This window comes from Tigriopus californicus, chromosome 5 (genome assembly GCF_007210705.1).
Source record: "Tigriopus californicus strain San Diego chromosome 5, Tcal_SD_v2.1, whole genome shotgun sequence".
NCBI lineage: Eukaryota > Metazoa > Arthropoda > Copepoda > Harpacticoida > Harpacticidae > Tigriopus > Tigriopus californicus.
The window spans coordinates 12,248,943-12,266,413 of NC_081444.1; the positions used below are offsets into that span (position 1 = coordinate 12,248,943).

At 39.7% G+C, this 17,471-nt stretch overlaps 1 protein-coding gene across 2 annotated transcripts; it reads left to right on the forward strand.

The window, feature by feature from the left end:
• Window positions 1–1,403: 1,403 nt before the first annotated feature.
• Window positions 1,404–7,711, forward strand: LOC131881117 (proton myo-inositol cotransporter-like). 2 transcript variants are annotated; one of them, XM_059227889.1, is made up of 6 exons: window positions 1,404–1,546; window positions 3,267–3,355; window positions 3,418–3,652; window positions 3,734–4,077; window positions 6,298–7,008; window positions 7,070–7,711. In XM_059227889.1, the coding sequence occupies exons 1-6, from the start codon at window positions 1,474–1,476 to the stop codon at window positions 7,208–7,210; spliced, it is 1,593 nt and encodes a 530-aa protein (XP_059083872.1). In that variant the 5' UTR covers window positions 1,404–1,473; the 3' UTR covers window positions 7,211–7,711. The 2 variants fall into 2 exon arrangements, with proteins under 2 accessions (XP_059083872.1, XP_059083871.1); XM_059227888.1 differs by having other exon boundaries at window positions 6,235–7,008; window positions 7,070–7,708.
• The last annotated feature ends 9,760 nt before the right edge of the window (window positions 7,712–17,471 follow it).

Genomic DNA, 17,471 nt, shown 5'->3' on the forward strand with positions numbered 1-17,471 from the left:
TTTAACCAACTCATTCCACAGGGTTAAGAGTGTCTTTTGTCATTACAATGGTATTAGTGTTATTTTTCAATAAAATGTAGTTAATATATGTGTATAATGTAATGTAATATGTGATTTGCTCTGCTAATGTCCAAATCTTTTTTTGACATGTTACGTGTGTTATGCCGAAAAAAGCATGTTTTTTATTAATCTACCGCTCTTTCCACAGGTATAAATGTAAGATTCAAAAGAAATTAAAAGAAAACAAGAATAACGAAGCTCTCATTGGAATAATACATGTTGCCTAAATTCACGAAATGCGAGATTTCACGAAACGTCATTGATCCTTGCCCAGGGAGGAAAAATTTTCAGGAAGAAGATGGCAAAAAATGGCAAAAATTGGTTCAAAATAAGTGGCAGAAAATGGCAAAAAATGGCAAGAACTAGAAATCATTTTATCATTTAAAATAATCTTTTTTTTAGTACTTACGAACACTTCCGTTACTTTTTACGCCTATCTGTATGTAGGCTTGACACGCTGGGATGGGTATTTTGCATCAAATCTGAGATAACAACCACTAAACGTCACTGGAGTGTGATGGAGTTTGAATCTTGACACCGTAATCGATTTGAGTCAGGGTTGGCAGTAACCTAGACTTTTTTGCGTCAAACTGACGACAATTGCATTCAAAAAAGCTATATTGTGTTCAATAGCCATTTTGATGACAATGAAAAAAATTGTACTTGTTGTGGCTAGACATTGGATACTGCCAGCAATCTATGGATACTGTTATCAGTTCAATCAAACCATCAAACTGTATAAATATCAATATTCGTGGAACATTTTGCATTTCAGCCAAAGCTATATCAATTTGTCTTTAGCAACGGACACATAAACCAGTTATCCAAATCATGTGATCTTTCTTGTCTTTGACACCTGTTGGAATCAAGATCGGATTTTAACCTCCGGTGGCCATTTATGACTGCCTTCTAGCAATTTCTGCCTTTCTTTGCCACTTTCTGCCATGTTGTGCCATTTTTGCCATTTTCTGCCATTGTATGCCATTTGTGGAAGAAAGTGGCAGAAATTCGATCAATCTTGTTTTTTCCCATCGCTGCCCTTGCCACCCACGCCACCCACAGTCAGTTGACCTGGGAGCATGCTCATCTAATACCACTCCTGTTGAGCTTAAGCATTCTAGTTAATTGGTTTTCTATAATAATAATGATAATGATTGTACTAATGAGAAGGTATTAATGGGTTTTTTGGTCTAGTTGGATGACAGATTTGTCCGGCCTCCAACGGATTGAACATGCAATAGATTTGTAACAAAACGATTTCAATTAACCTAATCTGTACAGGCAACAAAACTTGGGATCTAAGCAAGTGATTAAACGAAAGACATGATAAGAGCATTCATTATCTATTACGTGGACATCGTTGTACTTTTACAAAACATAACAGTGTCTAGATTATTTGTTCGCATCATTGTTATGGTAAATATTCGACTTTTCGCGTTAACCTTCTTATCTGGCATTGGTGGGTTCCTCTTTGGATATGATACAGGTAATCATTAACTATTACACATGCAATTTGTTTTCGTTCCTTGTTAGTCACACAACTCTTTTGTAATTCCTCAGTGAAAAGGAACAGATTGCAGTTCTAGTTCCTTTGCCAAAAATAAGAAATTCATGATGCAAACATTCCTCGTCAAAAATGTAGAGACGTTACACATGACAGTTACTTTTCCTAAAACTGATATGAAATTGCCTCATAAATGCAATATCTTAAACATTTCTCGCCAATCCAATGTGTTTTGCCATGATAGTGATCAGGATAACATTTGCAAAAGAGGAAAGACTCTCACATGATCAATAGGAGTAAAATCGAAAAAGATTCGTTTTGCTTTTAAGTGTTTTTTTTTAAATATTATCATCATATTGGTCTTCTTTACCGTTACTGGGAATGGGATCCCAAGCACTTCAAAGTGAAAGAGTTATTTATCTTATTTTATTTTGTTTTCAATTCATATACCGGGTGTCCCAACAAGATTGGCCCATATGAATTTTCTGTCTTATACGTGGCGTAACTTTTGTGTTTCACCGTTGATTTTGGATTTCATTCTTTATGTTACTCCCTTAGCTTACTCGATGACATGTTTTATTCGTCATTAACCCCTTTGGTAAGCAAAAACCCTGGCTGGATGTTCGGCACAATGCACAGGTTAGGTACAAATTGCGGACCATCTCTTTTAAACACTCAGTGCGGATCTAACAAGCCAGTTGGTTGATACGTAGCCAAATCCGTTTGTCAAGGGGCACCAATTTTAAGCTTAAGGAGGGGCTCACGTTCTAGAGTCTGTAAAACAATCCGGATTTGAAGCCGATGTGTGGGCTAAAGCGCTGTTATGGTACGACATTGGAAGGGATAAAGTGGGTTTCCCTCAACTTGGTCGTTTAAAGGGGGCACCGTACGCTTCTCGGTGGTCTGTCCATCCCGAATCTTAAACGATACGGGCAATTGTTGTCTGGATTGATGTGGTACATGCGGCAGCTTGTTGGAGGAACCTCTTGAGATTTAAGGATATCTGCCTCTTAATTGCAGTAGTCTCACTGTCCGGGGTCAACCACTTGGTTTGGTCCCATTAAGATCTTGTCTAGATTTGAGGCGTGTTTGAACACAACTAATTTTATGAGCTGGCGCTGAATATGAGCAAGCTCAACCTCTTCGCCCGGTATGTCCTCCCCGCGTGGAGGAGGATTGTACCAATCTCGTGGTTTTTGTTCTGGATGGCAAATAATAGACCACAATCACAAAAACCAAATTTTAACTTGAAGCTGAAAGTCATAGCTTTCTTTTGCTGTACATGGATGTGATATAAAAACACGATGCTGCAAGCCTGTGTGATACAAAATTTTCAATAGGTAACTTGTATACAGATAAGCCCTGGAACTGTTGAAACTTGGGTAGTTTTGTGTTGCATACTCAAGCAAAAGATGATTGCCTGTCAGCAAATTACTTGGCAATTTCCCTCCAAATCATGTGTTTTAGACAACTGCCTTTGATTGAGGAGCCTTTTACCATGAGGACATGTAAATTGGGCAACATTGCAAAAATAACGAGGTTTGTTCAAAGCAAAGTACGGCTTCAATATTGCTGAGAGCTAATTTCAGACTATTTATTACATTCAGAAAACAACAAATGTAATGTTATTTGCTTATCGATTGTGAGATTTGGAGCAACAGATTTCATAAATTTCATGTTATTTTTAATTGTCAAATTAAAGGTGTCATCTCCGGAGCAATGCTTCTCATTGAGGAGGATCCTCGCATTCATCCGACCACGTTATGGAAGGAACTAATCGTCTCGGCCACGGTAAAACATTAGAAACGTGCTCAAAATTATTGCCTCAACTTTTGCTGTCCTACATTCCTCAGGTTGGAGCAGCACTTTTGTGTTCGCTAATAGGAGGCCCATTATGCGAGCGATGGGGGCGCAAGCCCGTGATTTTATTGTCTAGTGGAATCTTCACCGTGGGAGCATTGGTTATGGGCATAGCCAATTCCCGAGAGGTCCTCTTGGTGGGTCGAATCATCGTGGGTGCAGGTATTGGATTAGCATCCATGTCTGTCCCAATCTACATTTCAGAATCGGCTCCATCGAATCTACGAGGTGAGTACCTACCTGTACAGGTTCCATTTATCAGGTTTTGGATCTCTTGGAGCACCATTAGACTTGAGCGATTTTTCGCAGGATTTCTCGTCTCTTGCAATGTACTTTGTATCACCGGTGGTCAATTCATTGCTTCTTGTGTCTGCGGAGCCTTTTCAACCATGGAGTATGACGGATGGAAGTACATGTTGGGACTCTCGGGAGTTCCAGCTGTGATCCAGTTGATTGGATTTGCCTTCATGCCCGAGTCTCCGCGTTGGCTCTTGGCCCAAGGGCAGACCGAAAAAGGTCGTTTGGTTTTGGAGACCATCCGAAATGATCTTCGTGATCCTGACTTCATGGAGGCCGAATTCGAAGAAATTATTCGTGCAGTGGAGGAGGAGAAGCGATTCGCGGCATTGAACACGTTAAGGGTTATTAAACAGGTGAGTGAGACTGCACTTACAGCCGGTTTAAGCGAAAAAAGCAGAGCTCGGCATTTGTGAAACACCAATACGGCACGAGCCCTGAGAATGGCTCAATTTTATGGTTGGTCTTGCGCGGTCTTCCTTCCAATTACTGGAAATGTCATTCCTAGCCATTCGAAAATTGTTGTTTCTCGACATTTGGGCTCCCTTTTGTGACATGGAGAATCTATGATCGGTATTTGCACACCCCTGATTATAAATTCATTTGTAAAAGTTTAATTGAAAATGCAACTCCAAGGAGTTGTACTATCAATTAATGGCATTTGAAGCCAGAGTAGACTAAACGGTAATTGATAACATCAATATCGGTAATAATAACATCATGCAACACTATACATTTAGAAATAAGTAATTGTAATTTTCAACTTATAGATTATGGTAGCATTTTCCCTTTTTTGTTGGAAAATGATGACCCATCTTTAAAATTAATGTTGAAAATGTGCCCCCGAATATTGATGTATTTCTACTTCTTGTCCGTTATGTCGTGTAAATGTAATTGAATTGTTTTTTTTTTCAATAATTTCAATCAAAGTTGATAAAAGTTGAAAGTCAAGGAAGTTTTTTTCAACCTAGCCTGAATCTGAGTCAAAAACTTTTGAAATGCAACATTTTGTCTTCGATATGAGATACTTGTATCCATTCGTCTGAAAAGTGGTGTATCCAATGACGAACTTAGGGCGGCTTTACGCTTGGATGGAAAACCCTTGATTGAATCCGGTTTGAGGATAGAAGTAGGACTAGTGCTTGGGCGACTCCCGTCTTTCACTGTACTGAAGTCGAACAAAAAGACTCATATTGCGAAAAACTCGCCCCAGCACCAGTCCTCTTTCCATCCTCACACCGGATTCAATCCTGATTTTCTACCGTAGTGTAAAGCCGCCCTTACACTCGGTTGGACCTCCGATCGAGTGAGTTTGATATTTGAGTAGCGTCACAATTTTTAGACCTCCCTTTTAATAACAGGAAATCAATGTTTTCCTGGATTACTGTATAGTTTCTTTTTCACTTTGCCAAAACCTGATTTTCTTCCTTCTCATTTAAATCCTCCTTGAACTCCTACTGGCCTTGATGTAGCCATTTGTGCACTAAAAGTTTAAACCCAGGTCATATCCGCGACAATTGCTTCACTAATAAGTAGAGTTGCAAAAAATAGTCCATTAATTTTTGCAAAATAATGCCTAAACAAGCTGGGACAAATGGGGAAATAGTTGGGAAAATAGTCGATAAAATATGCGGAAAACAAGCACTGAGTGGTACAATTTTAGAGTTTTAGGTATAAGAAGCTAGATTGCCAATTTCAAACCTCTGGACATTAAGTAAACCACAACGGGCCCAAAAAGGTAGCGAATTATTTAGCCAATGAAAAATCAAGACGAAAAAATAAGATTGAAATTTCTTTCCTAAGACTTCCAAAATCGAATGGTCTTCTTGTCAATCTGGCCAACCTGAAGAAATTGCCAGCAAATTACTTTCATTTATTAATGCTTATGTAAAACTTTCCATCAATATCAGGTTCAAGTGTTTTTGGAGAGTAGGCTTCAATACCTCAGAAATGGAGAGCGAGAAATGGTTAGGTACCTGTGCAAAGCTTTTTGTTCGACCCGTAACTGCAGTTCTACGCCATGCAGCTTTGAGCTTTGTTGGGCCATCTCCTTACTCCATGGACAAAATGTGTGAAAACGACAAAAAAACTGGAAAAAGTCGAATAGACCATAAAAACTCGGGAAAAGTGTTAAAAAGGCTTTTCGACTTTTTTACAGCTATATGAATAAGCATTGGTATCCGTATGAGGTTACGTTGATGGTTAATGGTATTGCAATATAATTCTTAAAAATATTCCGGTTATTCGTCGAATCTAACCTTATTTTTGACGCCCATTTCACCTCTTATTTCTAAATTCCATTCTTCTTGAGTTCCTGTTCATTGTATTCATAACTATGTAAACATTATTACAGCTAGAAAATTTGCACAATTATAGTTCAAGTAAATTTACTTTATAGGCATTACAAAAACTTGACATTAGGACACTTTTTTTTCAAATAAGTTATTTCTTTTCAAATGGCTGAAGACAGAAAGTGCCAAAATTTGGGGCTAAAACATGACCTATGCTTTTAGATTTTCATCACCCCAACTGCTCGCAGGGCCCTGATCCTGGGTTGCTTGCTTCAAATGTTTCAGCAAATTGCTGGCATCAACACGGTCATGTACTATTCTGCCAAGATATTGTCCATGGCCGGATTTTCGAACAATTCCCAAGCCATTTGGATTAGCGCTGGAGTGGCCTCCATCAACTTCCTTTGCACTTTCATCGGTCTTTTCTTGGTTGAGCGAATGGGTCGACGAAAACTGGTTCTTGTGTCACTTTTAGGAGTTGTCGTATCCTTGGCGTTCCTGGGCGTCGGGTTCCAACTCTCCAACATCTACAGCCCTGAGATCACATTTCTAAATCCAAACATAGCCGAAGATGCTTGTAGTGATTTCCAAACCTGTGGTTCCTGTACCAATCAAAAGCTATGCGGATTTTGTTATTTAGATGACCCAAGTCAAGGAAGTGTTATCAACGGATCGTGTTTGACCATTGAGCCTGAGGCCCCCGATTTCTCTGCCCACGGCCGATGTTCGTCAGCCAATCAACCTTCATTGGATTACATCCTGTTTGCTCCCGACTATTGCCCATCCAATGTGGCTTGGCTGACAGTTCTCGGTTTGTGTTCCTATCTGTTCTTCTTTGCTCCAGGCATGGGCCCAATGCCTTGGACAATTAATTCGGAGATATATCCTTTGTGGGCGAGGAGCACGGCCAACTCCATTGCGACAGCGTTCAATTGGCTGTTGAATCTGATCATTTCCATGACTTTTTTGAGTCTCACCGAAGCTATTACCAAAGAGGTTAGTCCAAAACATTGTTACATGTCAAAGCTGGCTCTATCTTGATTCGTATTTTGTTTAGGGAGCTTTTTACTTATATACCGGTGTTGCCTCCTTGGGTTTGGTTATGTTTTTCTTGATCCTACCAGAAACTAAAAACAAGCCCTTAGAGGAAGTGGAAATGTTATTCGCCAAACCGTGGTCTTGGCGACCTCGGGGATGATTCGATTATTCCACACATTGGGCTCCAGCGCAAGTCTATGAAATGTTGAATATACCGTACGGTGTGTTGATGGAACGTCTTGTTACGCATGCCTTTGATGCCATCCATGGAGTCTCGGTTTTTTAAAGAAACGATTACTTGACCCGATCAATTGAAGAGAAAATAGCACTTTGAAATCCGTTAAGCTTCTGGCATACTTTTTAGAGTTAAATGTGGTCCACAAGTCAATGCGATCTCCTACCTAAAAATGGTCTGTTGAATATTACAATTTGGTTTAGAAAGCGCACGACTATCATTCATGTCTGAAATGGAGGAAGTTCGTCACTCGTCCTCTATTCGTCAACAGAGATCATATACACTTATTCTCTGAACAAATAGAAGAATCACATTACGGGGTATGAGATTTTTGTAACAATTAGAGTGGAGAAATGTTGGAGTTTCATGGAGTGAGAGAGGTAACCACACCCACAGACGAAAAACCAAAAACTGATATCGGACATGAATTTGCCAAATGGAATTTGGGAGTTGATGATGTGACGGCTGACTTCGCTGGCAGGGCGAGGCTCACTCTTCTGACCCTAGCAACCCAAAACCAAAAGTAAAAACAATTAGCCCGTGAAAAGCTAAACCTAGAAAGGAGACTTGATCGTGGCATTTACCATTAAAGGACTTCAAATCAAAGGCTCGAGCCATATGCTCTGGTTAGCCTTAGTGATTTCGTGTTTTTGCTATAAACTCCGACCAATTCAAATCATCAGCTCTTGAAAATTTGCAATGTGCTCTCGGGACTCTTTATTAACCCCGTTCCTCACTGGCACCCCCTTTAGACCGACATTCTAAATCAAGAACGGTGATAGGATCAAATAAAAAAAAATCATAGGAGTGATCTGGGGTTCCCAATTTTCATTTTCAACTGAATTGGATATTGCTAGTGGCAAAAACCCATTAGTTAGCATTATAATGTAACCTTGATTTTTCTTTCATTAAATCAGTGTTACTTCTTAGTTCAGACCTGACTTTTACTTTGGTTGGGAAATACTGGGCCTTTGATTTTTAAGTTTTCTGGCAACCCCCGTTTTGAGAATTTATTTGATCCAATCATTAATCAAGTTGTGATGTGGCTGTTTGGCTAATACATAACGGAAGTGTTAAGCGAGCCAAAACGAAAGAGAGGATGTCTTGTCACAATTAACAAGATAAACTTTGTTTTGGCTTTGCGTACAAATCCAAATATTGGTCTAAAAAGTTCGTTATCTTTGCTCTCAACTCATCACTGTAAGACCGTCGGTCATGTTTAAAAGGCGGCGCTTGCGAGGAAAGGGTCGAAGAAATAGAACAAACAGTTCTCCTGGGCTTGAATCATATTTCAAACAATATCATGATCACTGGTCTCACAAAATGGCTGATTTGATTTGGAAATCAAAATAATTTGCATCAGTCATTCGGACTTTTTTGTCTGTCTTAACGTCTAATCAATATTTTGTGCAATTGTGACTCAAGCATGCACCCTCCGCGACCTGTTGGTTTATTGAACTTTAATCTAAATCTAGAAATTTCATGTCACTAGGCGAAAGCTAGATTGAATCACTTTTTGCGACAATTGATCAACGTAAAAGTGCAAAAGCCTTTGCGATACCTTGCTTTCGGACTCCTAATAAGACAGTGAATGATTATGCCCAGGAAATTGAAATGCATAATCATTCAATATAAATTATATACGTAGAATCGAAACATCGGCCCAACAGGTATACTAACTAAAAAGGACATCCGGCGTGCGGAAGTAAACCATTCTTTGTGTAAGGCACGAAAGCAATAGTGACTAGCAATACCTTAACGAACAGCCCACTCGGAAACGAAGACCCGTTGTTGGAATGAAGGTTTTTGAAAACTTTGGATGACTGACTTCGGAGTCCTTGCAAATGGTTCCACTGGGAATAACATTCTTGGGAATATGCTCACAAATAGCGGGAAATAATTTGGAACAAGGAAGATCCCAGAGATAGATCAAGTTAGCTGTGGGAAATGACGAATGTTGAAAGAGTGTCAGGATAATTCTTGAAGAACAAGATATTTAAAAAAAAACAGAAAATATTCATGTTTTTCTGAGTAACTTGCCGAAAGCAGGTTAATTCTAATTTACTGCTCATTCTATGATAGCTTAATTAATCTTTCGACTCCTGTGTACTGAACCGGAAAGGCAGCTTTTTAGCTTTAAGGACCTTAGCTAGGGCTCCCATCTTTAGCAAAAGAGGCTACAGAAGTGAAAATCAAAAATACTTAACCGAATGTCAAAACGGGACCCTGTGTGTCTAGGGCTCGAACACAACGTTGCTTCAAGACAAGTTCTTGATCTTTGATTGCTCGGCAGTGCCTTTGCTCAAGTTAAGAACCCTAACTGAGGTCCTTCGAGCGAAATAGCTGATTCGCATGAGAAGCATATTGACAAAAATGTCGACTTAGGAGCTTCCGGGTTAAAAAGGCCAATCACACATGTTGTTTGTCTTCCCTGTAAGAGGACCTTTAACCCAAAATATATTCCTTAAAATGCCCCACTTTTTTGTATATGTTCCATCCATTATTTTGGAGGACTATACCTAAATTTTTCATAGATGAAACCTGAGGAGAGCTTTTTAAACGCTCGTACCTCTGACTTAAGGCTTGGACGTTACCCAGAATGAACATCCGCTCACCACGTTGGCGAGTCTAGCTTAATACCGGTTAACGTCCAAACCCTTAACTCCGAGGTACGAGCTTTAAAAAAACTGGCCTCTGCTCAATATCTTTACCCCCATTATTTACGAGTGTAGTATTCAAAGGAGTTGACCCGAAGGTCATTGAGCGGAATTTCATTCCATTCAGGGCCATATTACTCTCAGTAACCCAATAGAGGATTCTATCCAAGTTCATTGCCAAGCTACTGGAGTCTTGGCCATTCCTACCAGAAACTAATTTAGTGTCGTCAGCGTTAGAGGAGACACTGGCAGTGATATCAAGCTTTTGAAGCGGGGCAATGAATAACATAAAAAGAAAGGCCCTTGGATGGAGCCCTGGAGAACACCTGATTTGACTTCATGAGTGTCACTAACGAATCCCTCGACCTTACCAATTTGCTTTCTATCCTGAATGAAGCTTCATATCCAATTGAGAACCTTGCCTTGGATACCAATGTCATGAAGTCTATTCAACAAAAGGCCATGATCTACTTTATCAAAGGCCTTGTCAAAATCAAGATATACAACATCAACTGACTCCTCTCGCTCTAGTTCCTGAATAATATGTTCTATATGTTCAATCAGTTGGTAAACCGTGCTAAAATGTGCTCGGAACCCATGCTGGCTAGGAGGAAGGACATCATGTACTTCAAGAAACTCTACAAATTTGAACTTCGCAATATCCAAAGCAAGAGAAATCGGCCTATAGTTACTGGGGAGCGACTTATCTTCTTCCTAAAAAAATGGAACAACATGAGCTAGCTTCAGAGAGGATGGAAATTTTTGCCCTGATCCAAGATGCAACGCATCAATTGCGAAAAAGCAGGAGCAAGAACCAGTGAGCATTTCATCAGAAACCGAGATGTCACACCATCAAGACCAGGAAAATTTGAAAACCTCAAGTCCCTGATGGCCGCTAAAGCATTTTGAACTGTAACTATATGATTATCAAATTTCTCAATTTGACTAACGTCATCAATCTCAACAGACTCGTCATTAGAACATGAAGCTGTTGCTTCTAGCCTCTAGATTTCTTATGGCTTTCCTAGCAACCCAAAAAGCCCAACAGGGTGTCTAATCTGTCTCTTAGAGTTTGCGTAAGAGAAAAAAGCCTTCGGATTCGACTTCACCTCTTGTACCAACTAACTCTCAGTTTGTAACTGGTCATTTTCGATAGAGGCCTTAATCTTATCCTGAACTAGTTACTTTTTTTGGAGACTAGCCACGATTACTGGATTTGAACTGCGCTTAAGCCTTTTTGCTAATTTGCAACTCTTTTTGAACAAAGTCTTCCTATATTCTGGAACTATTGTCCGTGTCCTACCTTATGGAACACATTCAGGTATTGCTAGATTGGAGTAAACTTCCTCAAAGATTGTAACTAATCTATCAATGGCTGCATCTATGGACTATTCCTGTTTCAGAGTTGAAACCAGGTCTAGTTCCTCTAACTTTTTAGCAATTTGGGGCCAGTATTCGTCTTTGAACTTGAATTAGCCAGACCGACCTTTTTGGCCGGTTTTACTCTAGAGCACGCTGGCTTTTGAGTAATGGTCGACCCTATGTCAAGAAGGTGATGATCTGACAGATTACTAAGTGTCATATGGACGCCTTGAGCATTCTCAATTGCATTAATGGACTTAAATTAAAGGAGACCCCTCGACCCCAAACTTGGCGTCCAGGATCCATCTCTGGACCTTACTCTTATATAATTTGAACTTTGAATGGTCCCTTTCGTCCCTAGAATCCATATATTTTGACCAGTCTTCGCTTCTTACGAATTTTGCGGGTTAAGTCATCCGTCATCTACACAGGTGTGCTCTTCTCCCGGCACAATCTCCACGGTACAAACATCGACATCCCCGTATCGATCTGATCCCGACGAAACTGCCAGGCCTCCTCCATCGACATAGGGAGGAGAATGTCAATCCATGGGATGTTGTCTTGAAAGGCTCCAAAATCTTCATAGTAACCTCTGGAGTAGACTGGCACCTTTTGTCGAGAGTTGGGGTAAACAACATTGCCCAAAAAGTCGCATTCCAGAGCATATTGATCACGCACAGATAGGTCCTCTCGTATTTTTACACACGACACAATTTCTAAGCTTGAGAAAAGTAGAAGATCGAGAGTGTTCCCACAAACATGCGTCGGCTCCCCAACATGCTGCCACAAGAATCCATCCGAAATCGCATCTAAAAACGCCCCATCAGTTGAAGACAAACCCCATAGAGTGGTCCAGTCAATATTTGGGTGGTTAAAATCATCTAAGATAACACACTACATACCACTTGTCAATTAAAATCGGTTAAGCCCTTCATGTGACATGGGGTCCGCATTAGGTGACAGATAAATACAATACACAAAAGTGTTGCCAATGCCTATAGCACAGGTTCCTGGTTCGTCCACATCAAGTGTGCAAAAAGGAAGACCATGACGAAACAAGATAGCAACACCACTCCCACGTCCCTTCATCGTGTCCACTCTGAAGCCATGTCTCACTAATGAGAACCAATGTAGGAGATTCAACGGCAATCAGTCTTTATTTCGTTCAGTTTGTTCTTCACACTCTGAGCATTAATGTAGATGGCTCTAATTGGATTGTACGTTATTGTTTTTGTTTTTTTCGTGTGTTTACATGCCTAGGAAGGTCGGCTGTGGATGGGTTAGTTAGTTGGTCCGCTACTTTACTTTCAGAACGCGTTCTCATATTGTGGGACTGGACAGCACGATCCCTTTTTCCTTTCTCTTCCCCGGTCCTTACATAGCTTCTAAAACGAGAGCTGATCCTATCTCCAATGACTTCACACAGTTTTTTTTTTATAGCAGACACTCGGTCAAGGTCACTGTCCTCAATTTTTATGTTGCTGACGCATGGAATGATAAATGGTTGGACATCCACATGGCGTAGTCCGGCCTCGAATAAGGAGCCATTGGTCACCATTTGGGCTTCAGCACCTGGTTGCTTAGGCTCTTCTTGGTTTTTCCCCTCTGAAGTTTCAGGTTTGATCGCTCATCTTTCCCGCAGTGGTCTTTGGGCACGACTCGTTGAGATCGTTCGTCTCTCAACAAATATAACATTTTTTTATTTGGTCAGGATGAGAAACGCGTATTCTCCACTTTCCTACTTGAACAAATTCCGGGATTTCTCCCTTTATTTGAACGGACACCTTCATGTTCCCGGTGCCAAGACCTCCAAAAAGGGAATCCCTTCCGAATACTTCTTCCACAACAGGGACAGCGAAGGAATCAATGGACTGAATCAACCCTTGCATAGAGGCTTCCTCAAGGACTTGGAGGAACCTCAAGAATGCTTCTTTCGAACCTCCCCTTATAGAGACGGCATTTCCACTTTTTCCCATTGATGGTTGTATCAAATTGGACTTTTGTTCCTAAGCCTTTCCTAATGATTATCTCATTTTTGGTGATCACAATGATGGGTTTGGCCACTGATCCAACTCCTTTCACCCTTGTGATCTCCTCTCAACGTAGAGCCATATCTTGAAAGATAAATTTGGCCTCAGCATCACTTATGGTACGTTCGCCCTCGCCTTTGCATGCAATGTCCATGACCAGGGCCTGGATCTACTTTTACACAACGTTTGCGTATGACAAAACGAACAAAGACGAAGTAGCACTGGTACCAGATTTCTGCCTCGATGATACCCTATGGATTCCTTTATCAGGGGGTAAATCAGCGATTTCCATTGTAGGCCATTGAGTATTCGAGAAGCTAGGCACAGAACACTTAAAATTTGAGATGAATGAAAGTTCTCTCTTAACGGCTAGGTTTTTTAAAATCCTAATCTTTTTTACTATCTCTTTTAGAAATCAGACAATTTACGTTCACTTATAGCCCCTTTACGGGGCTTTCTTTTGACAAAACATTTTCATAAGCTCTTGAACCATCCTCTCCAACCATTAAAAATTCCGCTTGGAAATTTTTTAAGTTGAATACTTGGGTAAAGCATGATCAACGGATAAGTTGCCAAGACCATTTCTAAAGGTCAGAAAATATAAGGCTCCTGTTCTCAAATGAGCAGACACGTTGTGAAAGTAATACAATTTTTAACGTCACAACTCTTTGAATCACTCTTCATTTTTGCTTTATTAACCACTTTTTGGTGATTTCAACTCAATTCTGTACCATTTACCTTTGCTTTTGAAGTTGTGGTACTGAGAAAAAGAGAATCTTAAGACTTTTGAAAAATTCTTAAACTCCTATCTAGATGGTAAATATTTGATACTTAGTTCTCAAAAACATGTGATTTCCTTCTTACTATTGTTATTCATCTCCAATGAAATGAGATTGTAACGGAGGAAACAATAGTTGCCTTACCAAGGGTACGTAATCGTCCACATATATCTCCATCGTTGTATGTCACAACAGTTATTCTAGTATCCTCCATACGATAAGGGCAAGAGGCGGGCCCTACTTGCCAAAGCAGTTGGTTGTTGCACTCTTCTTGATAACAACTACTTCTATGCCGACTGTTCTTTAGTCCGAACCAATATTCACCAGGAGAATCTAAATAAATAGTTTCAAATGACTGATAAATCAGTTTGAAAGAAGCATATTGACCTAGGAGGGCATTGTTCAGTTGCAGTGGTAAACGCCCACCAGACACAAGATAGAGACAAACGATGCGATAGTTCAGAGAGGCTTAATTTGAACGGTATATGTTCCGCTAATCAAATTTCTTCACTCCAAAGGTTGAGCCATTCGGAATGCCGCTGCCTCAAAAGGGCTTAGTTGGCCGTTTATTAGTACGATACAAACTTCTAAACACACCATTGTTCTTTTTGATGTAGCAAAAACAGTAGAAGCAGCATTCTAAATGTAGAAACATCTCTAGGTATTGCTCATCATTCACCATTTTTGTCATCTATTTATGTGTCGCATTTGAAATTGAAAATTATAGGAACGCTATTGTCAGGGCCTCAACTTTTTTCTCACCTTCTATCATTTTCATAACAGCATCAAAATCCGCCATACTCTGAGGAGTTGCCAGAAAAGTATTGTCTGCTAGGGATTTGCAATGGTTTTCAGCGTCATAAAAGTTCATCTTCTGTGTGATCACTTTATAATAGATCCCATTTTGCTGCAAACTGAATCCTGACAAAGCACATTGTGCTCCATGAAGGAGAAATATATTCAGCCCAACGATTAGAAGACGGAGTGTAGTCATGGTCCAAGCTCGACTGCTTTGATTTTTCCCTCTCCACTTCCGTCTTTTTCGTTCAATGCTTGATCATATATTCATGAAGCGTACTACGGGCAAAAGGGTGATTAAGTTGGCGTGTGTTGAGCTGCAGGAATACTTGCAAGACACTTTTTATGAATATCTGTGCTCATGGGGAACGCTAAGGTAGCTAAACTCTGATGCTAGAAAGTTGAATTTTTTGTAAGCTCTACGTTTACAAATGGTTGGAAAGTAACATTTTTGACCGCTTTTCACATTATGAAGACTTTTTAAGAGCTTGGTTTTCGACATCAAAATATGATTAGTGATTGTTTAGTCGCGTAGGGAAATCAGTGATTTATTTCAACTTGAAACCCTGATCAATGTTTTCGTTCTTTAAGACGCATTACTGAACATTGGAAAGAGTGATCAAGTGAAAGGAAAATGTTACTTTCAAACGCTTTGAAGGGTGCTGACTGTTCTACAAAGACAGGCAATGTTGTCCAAAAGTTAGTAGTCACACGTTCGTAACATGATTTTTACACAACTCTAACCAAATCGAAATGCTTTAAAATCTTTCACATAAAGGCCAGTTCTAGAAAGCATATTTATGCTTAGGCTTTCTAACTTGAGGCCGAATCTCATTCAAAATTTCTCTTTGAGTATTTGAAATTCTTCTTGTACTTGATAGGATGAAACACATAAACATTTCTCAACATTTGAGACGTTCAATAGGAATCAAGCAAGAAGTTCACTCGAAAATAGCTTTAAAAAAGATAATAACATGAAGCAATTGGTATGAAATTGAGGAAAAACAATATCCTCTTTGTTCTTTCTTTCTCTTGTTCCTCTTTGTTCACCTCAAGAGGGAACCAACCATTAACGAACAAAATGACACATTGTTATATGATGAGTAGACCTTGAAAAAAGAAGTTAAAGCCAGAAAAAAAACTTTCAAACTTTTTGGCCTTTTTGACCGAAACAATTCTTTTCATCTATATTTCCACTTTGTTCACCTTTGTTGCCTTTGTTCCACTTTCTTGCCTTTTTCTCGACCTTTTTTATCATTATTTTTTAGTATAGGACATTTTTCGCACTTTTATTGTCATTTGAGACGTTATCTGCTTTCTTCTTAATATGCTGCTCCTTGTTTGGGACCTTTACATTTACTTATGTGCAGCATGACCAGATGAAGGATTGAATCCTCAGCCAGAACCTTTTTTTCTATTTTCTTTGGTTTGGGCTTTCATTGGCTTTACTAACTGCTGCAAAAAATATAAATTGTAATCCCCGGGATGATTAAAATGAAACATTAGAATTCGTCTAGTTGTTGACATTTAAACTTCAAATTCAACTCCCTTTTTTAGTTTGGGAAAGTTTGCAAACAAAGAACTTTCACTTGAGCTACATCTGCCGTAATGGGTTTGATCGAACCCAAATTTTTTTGTGACCAAAAGCTCCCTCAGCACCTAAACAGTAGGCTCCAGAAGAGAGTCAGTTGTTCACTGAGAACGTGTCCTAATGTCAAACATTGCATGAAAAAATGTTAATTTCTTGTGAACTAAATGGATAGCCTAATGAATGCAGTTGGGGGCCTTGATTTTGTGACAAATAAAAATGCACCAAAGATGCTATAAACGACCTTTTCGCCATGTATCAATTCTTTTTGCAATATTGCAACTTGTTTTTCCATATTTACAGCCTCCTCTTTTTGCTTTGTCATCGCTTTGTAGATACCTGACCAATGGGAAATGACAGCTGAATATTGATATGACCAAGGACGACGCTATCACTGGACTGAGACGGTAGGATGGGGGAAACATAACTTTTATCCAGATGAACCGAATGCATTTTCTTTCGCACAAGTTGGACTTTAGTTAGCTCAAGAAGTGTTCGCCAATTTTGACCTCAATCGAACGTCTGCGTCAAAAGCAATGAGGTCCTGAAACTCAGTACGACGGGAGCCGAAAATGAATTGCTTAGCACCACCTCGGTAAGATCTTACCAGTGTGGTGCTAGCACACTCAATTTGCGCCCTCCCTAGTCCGAGTTTTAAATGCTCATAACTTTTGACGCAGACGTTCGATTGAGATCAAAACTGACCATTGCTTTCTGAGGCTATAATTGAGTCAACTCATGTAAAGATAAATGCATTTGATTGATTGGAATTGGAATTACTCATTTTCCCCCACCCCTGTCGCTGTCCAGTGGCGAAGTCGTCCTTGATATGACCCACTTCAATAAGATTGATTGGGCAATTAAGGTTTCAGTTCCTTGTGAATTGTGGTTTGTTGATTTCTACCAATTAAGTAGAAAGTTGATACCTCAAAGCATATGTTACAGCACAAGATCAGATCATCATTGATCCCT

Coding starts and splice junctions, on each gene's coding strand:
- LOC131881117 (XM_059227888.1), top strand. CDS start 1,474: ATGGTAAATATTCGACTTTTCGCGTTAACCTTCTTATCTGGCATTGGT. Junction 3,356..3,417: donor AACTAATCGTCTCGGCCACG/GTAAAACATTAG, acceptor TACATTCCTCAG/GTTGGAGCAGCACTTTTGTG. Junction 4,078..6,234: donor CGTTAAGGGTTATTAAACAG/GTGAGTGAGACT, acceptor CTATGCTTTTAG/ATTTTCATCACCCCAACTGC.